The 10,947-nt window shown below is 43.2% G+C and overlaps 1 protein-coding gene across 1 annotated transcript; it reads right to left on the reverse strand.

The window, feature by feature from the left end:
- Positions 1–455: 455 nt before the first annotated feature.
- On the reverse strand, positions 456–6,349 carry LOC126382089 (protein hunchback). Its single transcript, XM_050031821.1, has 3 exons — positions 6,212–6,349; positions 3,923–4,017; positions 456–3,576 (listed from the first exon to the last, which is right to left on the reverse strand). Exons 2-3 carry the CDS (start codon positions 4,013–4,015, stop codon positions 1,831–1,833), a joined length of 1,839 nt encoding a protein of 612 aa, XP_049887778.1. The 5' UTR covers positions 4,016–4,017; positions 6,212–6,349; the 3' UTR covers positions 456–1,830.
- Positions 6,350–10,947: the final 4,598 nt, after the last annotated feature.

A 10,947-nucleotide genomic window follows, 5' to 3' on the forward strand; every position in this document is an offset into this window, starting at 1 on the left:
ATTCATAACGTTATTTTTGTGTTGAAATAATTTGTCGTATGTTAATTCTAAACTGGACTTTACTTTTTATAACAATAATAATAAAACGACAATAATTATTGAAGCATTCTTGCTCGAAATGAATCGATAAAAATTTTATCAAATGTAGGTAGTAAGTATTTTTTATTATAAGTAAGTATCTCACTAAAATGTATTCAAATGAAATGAGAATGTGATTTTTAATTTTATTTTGTTACTTGTGGCATTATTTACAAAATAGGTATCCTATAACAAGTAAAAATACTTTTATTTGAATAGGTATTATACGATTTAAGGTTAAAACTGTTAAAAATTAAAAATGCAAAAATTTGATAAAAACTCATAATTTTATTTATCATGGTATTTCAGCAAACGAAGTTTATTCGAATTTTGAACAAAATTAATTCACTTTTTAAATAGGTTTGTTTTTTAAAACATTACCTGTAAAAATATCCAGCTTCCACGCGCATTTACCCAATTACCTAATTGGGTACATTGGAAACATTTTCTTTGGACATTTTATGACAGGTAATATTTTTTTACATGGTAGGCATGCCGATTAATAATGGTCTAAAAACAATGCGATATTTATTTTATTATGAGCTTTTGTTGACATAGTCAAATGGTGTAATAAAATGTCACATGCACGTGTTCACAAATATAGTTATGCACTAAACACAAATAATTACTAATAATAAATAGAATAAAAATCTTTCCAATAAATACACTCTGAGTCACTACATTAAAACCTAATTTAGATTAAATTATCGTCCATTACTTAAAACTAACTATAATGACTAATAGGTAACTTCACCGTTGTTTTAGGAAATTTACAGTTTTAAAATTAATATGCTAAAGTCGACAGCAGATTAAGAGCAATAAAAATAATATAAATAAATTTATACTATTCAATAGTATGTTGTAGAAAAAAATAACTTTTATTGACCTCTAATTCCTGGATATTAAACTCTGTTTGTCTTTACGTAGGTATATATGTATAGAAATTAATCATTCTTTGTTCGTTCTCTATGCGTTTCTATAAAATTGAGGGGTTAAACATTTTTGAGGGGTTGGGCTGATTGCGCTCAAACTTTGGTAAGTTATCTCGCCGCGAAGATTTCCGGCTTGTTAAAACCAGATTCTACGCAGACGAATACGCGGGCAACAACAAGTATGTTTATAAAGGGCTATACAATTAAATCATAATTGAGTAAACATAATTTTGAGGTTACCTATTACAAATGACATTGCCACCAGCAAATGGTTTACGCTTAATCTGCCGCGGCTACACAATGGTAGGGATAAAGTAACAAGTGCGTTCCATTCGTTTGTACTTATTCAAGATTACAGTCTTGTTTACACATTGGTCACTCTTACTAGGTCTACACTACGACACAGGGTTTAACACACTATAGCCTACTCTAAATGTCATCGACAGTACACTAAACTATTTACAATGTAAATCCTACATACCGTCGACCCTTCAAAAGATTTAAACGTAAAATTGTGAAATAATGAGGGCAATGGTACTAAGAAAATTTACAAATAAAATGTCAAAAGGACGACGGTATAAACAAGTGAGTCTTTGGCCTTATTTCGACAATTCAATTAGGTCATGTTTTATTTATAATAATTTACATAGTAACTACAATAGCATTTTTCTGCAATCCAATTCTTAGTTGCTGTCTCATTAGGAAATTCATGAAATGCCAAGGTTATCAAGATCTGGATTGCAAAAGATCGCTAAGCCTCTAAGTGGCTGGACAAAGCTTTGACTAGGGTTTACAATACCGTATTTACTCCGCTAAGCATCTAGGCGTGTTGCGCGCGACCCAGGTGAATGAAGAACGCGACACGGTCTGCGCTGCGCTCGCCACACTTGTTACACATGAAGGGATCGTTGTAGCCGTGGAACCCCATGTGAATAATATGCATAGTTATGTCACCGAAGGTTATGTCGCAATGTGGACATTGGTAGGTGGGTGGGACCTCGGCGTCGGATTCAGACTCCGATCCCTCAGCTTCGCGCATTGTCTCGTCCTCATGCTGGAGCTTCAGGGCGGCCGGTTGCAGCTTGAAGGCGCGGCCTTTCCGCCTGTTCTTCAGAGCTGTGGTGGGGGTGACCGGCGCAGGAGGCTCCGTCGGGGGTGGAGTGCCGGCCTCGCTCGTCTTCGTGTTGGTCAGGTCGAGGGCGTCGTTGCTCTGCACCGGGGTCGCCGAGCGAGCTGTCGGCGTTTTTGGCAAACTAGAAGGCGATTTGGCCGGCGGTGACGTCATGCCTACCTCCCTTGCGTTCTGACGCTCGAAAGATAGGCGTTGGTGTAAGATCGACGGTGGAGGTGTATGCTGCTTCTCTGGAGGCATTTCATGTTTAGGCGACGTCCGCTGCTCGTAGTTGTTGTTAGGTGGAAACAAGAATGAGTGAGGGAGGAGAGGCGGCAAGTACGGTAAGTTGACGGGGAAGTGTCCCCCGAACAGTGGGTGTGTGGGCGGCGGCGGCTGCGGCTGCGTGTTGTTGTTGATGTTTCCCTGCGGCTCGTACATCTTCGACATCGGCTTCTGCTTGGGCCCGCGCCTAGTGCCGTACACGTCGATGATCGGCAGCGGGTTGGGAGTGCCGTCCAAGTTGAGCACCATCGCGGGGTTGTGTTGATATTTACGGAGGTGTAATTTCAGAGAATGGCAGTATTTAGTGGCGTAGTTGCAGTCGGCGCATCTGTATTGATACACGTTGGAGTGGGACTTAAGATGAGAATTGAGCATTGATTTGTTCACGCACGAGTATGAGCATTGGTTGCATTGGAACGGTTTCGAGCCCATGTGGTTCCTCATGTGGTACTCGAGGTGGTGCTTGTATTCTGTTACGAAGGGGCATTTGCGGCAACAGAGCATCTTTTCTGGCTTGATGTGCTCCTTGCTGTGCTCCCAAAAACTGAGCTTGGTCACGGCGACGAATTCGCACTGCTTGCATTTGAACGTTTTCACTTTTCCGTGTGAGTTGACGGCGGGGACGCGCAGGCCGGGCTCGTCGTCAAAGTCGTCGTCGAGCCCGGATCCGTCGCGGGTGTCGTCACCGTCGTGCCTGGATCCTTGCGGGTCGAATCCTGAGTCGTGGAATCTTTCGAAAGAGCGCCTTTCGTGGTCTCTATCGGGGGAGGATGGTGTTCTGGGTGGTGATTTGGGTGGTGTGGCGTCAGCGCGTTGTAGAGGAGTTGATACGTGCGCTGGAGGGGCCAACGCTCTTGGAGAGTATGAGGTTTCGTAGCCGGGTGAAGGCTCGCGGCCGTCGTTGTTGCGGGCCTCGAAGCCTGGCGGTGTGAGGAGGTTGTAGGGCATTCCGCTGCGGTATGCCTCTAGGTGCATGCCGAGGTTGGCTTTGGCTTTGAGAGGCATGTTATCGTAGAAGGGCGCGGGTTCGCCAGCGCTGCCGACACTGCGCGGGGAGTGCCCGTTGGAGTCCTTACTTGAGGAAGATGGTGATGCGCTGTGGAACCCCTCAGAGTAGAAGCCGCTGGTTTGCTCCTTCGAGAAGCTTCCATCGTCCATTGGCTCGGATTTCTAAAAATAATAGTTGCTTTGTAAAAATGAGTTAAAGTAGAGTGAGCACGTACGCTTGACTGGAACGAATAAAGCAAATAGAACGCGTCCAGCTGCTCATTTTCCCGTGCATGTAGTGAAAACTAACAGAAGGAGTGTACTTGAACTTATTGTCCTTGAGGTTTATACAACAATCTTATTTAATAAAACACTTGTCAAGATACGATTAATCATATCCATTTTAGTACTTCGCATCATAACTTGCAAGTTGTCTTCCGTTTAATTGTGGCTCGGCCGTAACTTTATGTAAACGCGGACGATGTTTTAGGTGATTATTAAGAAATGGGGAGTAATAAATGATGCTTACCACTGTGGGGGGTTGAAGGAGAGACCCCCACGCCTGGGGGTGTGCGGAGTGAGGGGCGGGCGGCATGCCGGCGGGGGAGGCACAGCTCAACATACCTGCGACAATTGACATAGACATTAAATAAAATACCCAAAGAATATACAAAAAATATATATACACACATGGGTTTCGTGCAAAAGTGATTTGATTCAGGCTCTGTCTGAGAGCCAACATACGAATACATAATAAACCCGTTTGATTGATAAATAGTTTGGAAATTTACTTTGAACTAATGCTTATAAAATTAAAAGACGTCGTGTAGTCGAAGAGTGATAAAAAATACCCATCGTTTTATAATGAATTGATGACTTACGTACATACAAATATGTAGGTAGGTATAACGTATTTCCCTGTACGTTTATTAAATTTCATTTTTATTGGCGAAAGATTTATTTTAAAATGTAGGATTTTCGTTGAATGCAGAATGGTATTTTAATATGTAATGATTTAGCCAATATTATTTATCTGCATTTGTTTAATTATTCAATTATAATGTTTTGAATGTTGCTCGTACTAATTTAAAGAGATGACATTGAAAAGCATATTGAAATGAAAACTTCTTTGTTCTATCGTGTGGGTTGTGAGGTGAATTACCAACCTAATCAACCCCATACAGGTATCTATATAGGAGACGCAGGCTTCCTAAAAAAGTACTAAGGTTATGGTTCTTCAGATTTGTTCCTACATCTCAAGGTTGCTTTGAAGAAATTTATCTTGAAAGCTTTTTGTACTAGTAGTACAATCAAGTGCGAATGTCCTTCCCAAAATGATGAAATATCTTCTGTGATCTTCCACCCCCATAGGGATATGAGCCTGATTTTATAAAGGATCTATTGCGTGACAAGAACACAACAATATAATTTTTGTTTTATCCAAAATTTACAACTTCTGTGAATCCCGTCTCGCGCCAGAAGAAAAACGTAGTAACTCAAGACAATAAATATTTTGAGTGAAAATATTCAATCGATGATTGTGTAACATTCAATTGATACTTGTGAACAAACCTCAAAAAATTCGCTTGCTTGCAAGTAGGCAATGTAAAAAATGCGGAACATTTCAGTCACGTAAGTACGTGTTATGCTGTTATATAACTTACTAATGGATAATTTTCTTTCAGATTAGGTCAGATAATATTTTATAATCCTTACATTTTGTTTTTTTCAACCTTATTGCTGAAAAAAAAAAAAACTCGATATGATTTTTATTAATTCTTCTCTCGTGTGGATTACCAACCTCATTAACCTCAGGGTTGATGTCAGCCGGTGACATACCTCATGTAACGACTTACTACCAACGGCTTAATGTGCCTTCCGAAGCACGGATCATCAAACATTCGGACGATCAGGTATTCAGCCTGTAATATCCTAACCAAACTAGGGGTCACCAAGTAATTTTTGCGATATTTCCCCACCGGGATGTGAACCCGGGACCTCCGGATCGTGAGCCTAACGCTCAAGCACTGGACCACCGAGGCCGTTTATTAATTTATTCCCCATTTTGTTTCATGTTAATAAACTCCAAATGAATTCATTATGAAAATTATATTGTACCGAAGGTGTCTGTCGGTTTTTTATGTTAAAGTGTTTTAAAAGATTTTTTAAATTTCCTCTACTTGTGTACTGTTAATACATTTGACCTCTTGTATTTTAATTACTGTTTAACATTCATTCTTTTTTTTAGAATTTAGAGTAAAGTGACGTATCCTAAGTACCTTCTACTTATACATATATATAAAATTACGCTAGTATTCCGTACTGAAGAGAGCGGAGTCACACGTAGGTACTTTTACCACGTTTGATTTGATATTAGAGTTTTAACTTAAATACGTATTAATAGTATCGGGTTCAACCAATCGCTTGTAGTATATCTATCATGTTAGAGAGGACATGGTCTTTGTCAACTTGTAAAATATGCCCGAAAATAATCAATGGAAAAGTTTCTTTCCATCCCTGAAGTATCAAGTCACCTAATTATAAGTTGCCTAATTATAAAACTATTAAAAGGGATAGAAAACTGGAAGAAAGGTTATTTTATAGGTGCAGGCAATACATAACTTTTTAATGGTTATTTATTAGGTAGGTACGTTAAAATGGTTCTATTAAGTATTCGTTTTAATTCTAACAGTTCATTGTGCCTTTTGGGTTAGTAAATGATGTTACGACTGATGATGTTATGATAGGTATATTTTATATTAATTAAATTACTTATTACTAAATATAATTAAAGTAGATAGGTATATCTAAATCTTACCTTCCCCGGAAACTGTAGATAATCAACTTAAAAAACACAACACACAGTCAGCATTAGCTTCTGTAACTTTCACTTAAGTCTGTCAACACGATAAAAAAATAAAACGCGTAAAATTCCTGAACGTTTTTTTGGGACAACCCTTCGCTGCGGCGTCTGAGCGTGATGTGACCGCTCCGGCTGCTGACAATGAACTGAAAAAATCTGTCAATTTTTATGCCCCAAACATCGATAAATGTATTCTATGTTTGAAGGCGACCAGTTTTCTGGCGGGAAGCGAGACAAACACATCCTCCGATACACGTGTCCCTGTCGCGCCCCCACAGCCTATTTTTATTCGAGCCAATGCGAGCGCGGCTACTGTGGGAGGGGAGTAACTTATTAAGTTATTGTTTATGCGATATTAATAATAAAAAAATAAGAATCTCGCCCGCTGCGGGAGTTATTATTGTGATATAGTATAGGCGTAGTATCGGTTATTATTAGACAATAAAACTGTGATACGCAGGGAAATGAGATTGTTTCTCTATTCTGTTACTGGTTGGTGTAATGCGATTTTTATGTTTGTTTGTATTTGTTATGATTATGTGTCTGGCGCCTTGATGGCCACAGAAATCGATTACTCACTATTGTATTTAGATTAGTAAGGAATTTGACACTGTCTAATAAATTCCTCAGTTTCGTATGCATTGACGTCGCGTCGCTTACGAGTGAGTAATGTTTTAATCGTAATATAAGACGTCTGTACATAAGAATCCCTCTCACGTCTTCCCCATGTAAATACGGCACGCGCGAGCTTTTTTGTTGTGTCTAAAAAGCTCTCTATAAAAAGCTGTGGAAAGGGCAGACGAGGGGCGTCGAGCTTTTTACGCCAGCCAATCGCGACGCCGCGATTAAAAAAGGAACGCTCTCTTATTCGGTTTTTTTGTAACGCCACTCTCCGCCAATAAAATGTAGTTTTATAATTTTGAAAATTTGTGGGTTAGGGACCTTGCACCTTGTTGTGTAATAAATATTGTATCATATATTGATAACTTATTTATAATTTTGCGTCATATCTTTAGGGACATTCATATGAATGTAGATGTAACGTAAATACTAAGTATCATAAATATGATGAAATAAGACATTGATTATTATCGTTCCTTTTGTAAAAAATAAAAATAAATATCATCAAAAAATATATAAATCTATCATAACATATTTCATTATATTTATATTTTCTTATTCAAACAAAAACAAAATACTAGAAACAACATTAAAAATTATGTTATTATAGTCTGAAGATATGCTACCTAATAAGGTAGGTTAGGTATGGAATATTTAAATACGAAAATAACCCCATTTTGGCAATGACAATACATATTTGCATAATTGAAAGTACTTACCTAAACAAACTTTTAAAAAGAGAACAATGTGTGGTTTCAGCATGAGTAAGTACGATTTATTTTGAGATCACGTTTTTAAATATACTAGCTCTGTTGGTTCGCCGCAAACTAGGAATAATATCACTGTTTTTTGGTTCGCCGCAGGCGAGAAAAAAAAACAAAAACGCGTTTAGCTGCTTCGAATCGTAGTCATATCAAAAAAGTAGTAGGTACTCTCCAGAGTAGATACGAGATATTTATATGCATACATAAATTCACACCCGTAATCTTACAAGTACCTAATAGGAAGCCAGCTCGCAGTCAGTTTTGATATGAAATCCTAAGGAGAATGGATCGTTTGGTGACAGGTGATTCCGGCCAAGTACCTACAGTCATGAGCAATATCATGGACCCACTTTAGAACCCTGTCGCACTATCATATTTTGACATTTAATGACACTTACGGTTTAATTTGTCAAAAAAGTTAATGTGACATGGTTTCAAAGTGTACATATTAGTACTCGTGACCGTAGTTAACACGTTGACGAACAGTATTTTACCATGTTTTGACACAAGTATTTTGTATATCGACTGTTGTGACCGTTCTGTCTGCACTAGTATCGATTAGTAAGTACATAGTGACACGAACGTCTATAGCTGTTGAAGGTTATAGCATCGGTGACGTTTTACATATAAATATACCTGTATAATTAGACAGTGTTAACCGTTCTGTCGTTACTGCAAAATTTAAAACGACGTGCATCGTTGCTGTTCTGTCAGATTTAGTACGTTAAGTACAACGGCAATGACCTTTCTGTCACTTAAGTCACGTCAAAAAAGGTGACAGGTGATCAGTCCATCTCCCATATCCACCATAAGTGTAGTTATGTAGAAAATCTAATGCGTACAACTGGACACCTCGCGCCATTACAGTTACTTACTTTAACCTTTTTTTTTTTTTTTTTTTTTTTTTACGAGGAGAAATCCATCATGGATACCCAGCCGCCCGGGGAAAGCGACTGGGTTATGTGAGACTCCTACTCACTAAAACTCCTCGGTGTTCCACTCCCTTCGCCGGTTGACGGGTGTCCGGGGACGTTGGCACACTCTTCCGTGCACCCGTCGGCGTTGTCCGATTCGGACACTCCCTGAATTCAGGATGGGAGGAGCTGTCCACCCTGAACCTCCGATGTTATGTGATCTGCCGGGAACACACGGCAGACCACATCCTCCACGAGCCCTAGATGGAATCGGGCGACGGAATTTCCCCGCTTCCGTCGCCCGAGGGCTTGGCTAACTAGGCAAGAGTTGGCGAGCAAATACCCCCCTTCTCCGCCCAGTACGCCTTCGTCGGATAGGATCCGAGAGGGGGTCGTCCTCTCGGGTCCGTTCGGCAGCCTCCTTCTGTGCCACCATGTCCTCACAGAAGGAGACCATCGCCTCCCACGCTCTCTTGCTGCCAACCATGGCGTTGACCACGGCTGGCAGCGAGAGGTCGTTCCCGACCACCGAGGCGAGCGCCGCTCGCTGTTGCGCCCATTCTGGACAGACCCCCAGTGTATGGTCGGCGGTGTCGTCACTGCAAGCGCAATGGTGACACACTGCCAACGGCTCCCTGCCGGCTATGTGGCACAGATATCTGCCGAAGCTACCATGCCCCGACAGTATCTGCACCAGCCTAAAGGTGAGCGAGCCGTGACGTCGGTTCACCCATTCCTTTAGGACTGGGCGAACAGCCGCCACGGTCCGCAAGCCAGCGCACGGCTCTTCCAGTCGCTGCCTCCACCTTCGCAGCAGACTGCGTTGAGCGCGCTTTCTCCATCTGGCCAGGTCTTCGAAGTCTAGGCCATCTTGTTGCTCCTTCGCTTCCGCACATCTCACGTAGACCTCCGCAAGAACCTCGGCATCGAGGTCCCACGGAGGCGTGCCCGCAAGGACACATGCCGCCTCGTGTGAGATGGTGCGGTATCCTCGGATGACTCTGACTGCCATGACCCGCTGCGCGCGATACAGCAAGGTCTTGTTCGGGGCAGTCAGAGCCCCGACCCACACCGGTGCGCCATAGAGCGCCATTGAGCGCACGACGCCGGTATATAACCGACGGCACGTGCCGCTTGGACCTCCCAGATTGGGCAACAACCTCCCAAGCGCAGACGCCGCACTGATAAGTTTGGGAGCCAATCTCCGGAAATGTTCCCGGAAATTCCATTTCGGATCGAGATAAAGTCCCAGATATTTCATCTGAGGCTTTACCCCGACCCGACAGCCACCAATGACAATGCAGGCGCCCGCAGGTGGCCCCTTCCGTGGACCGTGGAAACACAGTGCCTCGGTTTTATTGAGGGCCACCTTTAGGCCCAGCGACTCAATGCGTTCCACAACTCGCTGGACGCCATCTGTAGCGAGCGCAGCCGCCTCTTCGTAATTCTCCCCCCGGGCCGTGACCAGAGTGTCATCTGCATAGCAGACGATGTTAAGGCCCGAGGGAAGATCGCCCCGCAAGGTCCAGTCGAACCCAATGTTCCACAAGAGTGGTCCCAGGACCGACCCCTGTGGAACACCACATTCCATGGCCCTCCGATGCAGAGTTCCATCCCGCCCAGCGTAAAGGACCTCCCTATTAGATAGGTAAACCTCTATCAGCCTCCGCAAGTATTGAGGCAGGCGGTGATACCGGATTGCCTCAAGGATGCTGTCGAAAGGCAGGGAGTTGAAAGCGTTGGCGATGTCCAAGGACACCGCCAACAGCACACCGCCAGAGACAACCGCTTCCTCCGAGAGAGCCTTTACGCGCATGACCGCATCAATGGTCGATCGGCTCACTTGGAACCCGAATTGGTTGTCCGACAGATCCGGGCCTACGCTGGATAGGTGCTGAGTGATACGGGAGGCAATGATACGCTCGAAGAGCTTTCCCGTATCATCCAGCAGAACTATCGGACGGTAGGCAGAGGGTGACTCTGCGGGGCGCCCATCCTTCCTAAGAAGAACTAACCGTCCTTCCTTCCAGCAAGTCGGGAACTGACCCGACGCTAAACAGGCGTCAAGAAGCTCGGCTAGGTGAGCTCCCAACTGGTTCAACGCCAGTGTCAGCACCCGACCCGGGACTCCGTCTGGTCCGGGCGCGGTGTTCTTGGCCCGCAACCTGAGCGTAGCCGCACGAACCTCCACCGATCTTAGAGGAGGGACCTCATCAGCCTCGTCATCCTCGAAAGGATCCGCCATCGTCGGGGGCGCGTGATCGGTTCTGTCAGGGAACAGTGCCGTCACCACGTCGTCCAACAGTCGAGGCTGCAGGGTTTCCGTGATCGGGGGCGCCTGTGGGCGAAATTTGCATCTCGCCGCACGGTACGGGCGTCCCCACGGATCCCT

This window comes from Pectinophora gossypiella, chromosome 3 (assembly GCF_024362695.1).
Source record: "Pectinophora gossypiella chromosome 3, ilPecGoss1.1, whole genome shotgun sequence".
Classification (NCBI taxonomy): domain Eukaryota; kingdom Metazoa; phylum Arthropoda; class Insecta; order Lepidoptera; family Gelechiidae; genus Pectinophora; species Pectinophora gossypiella.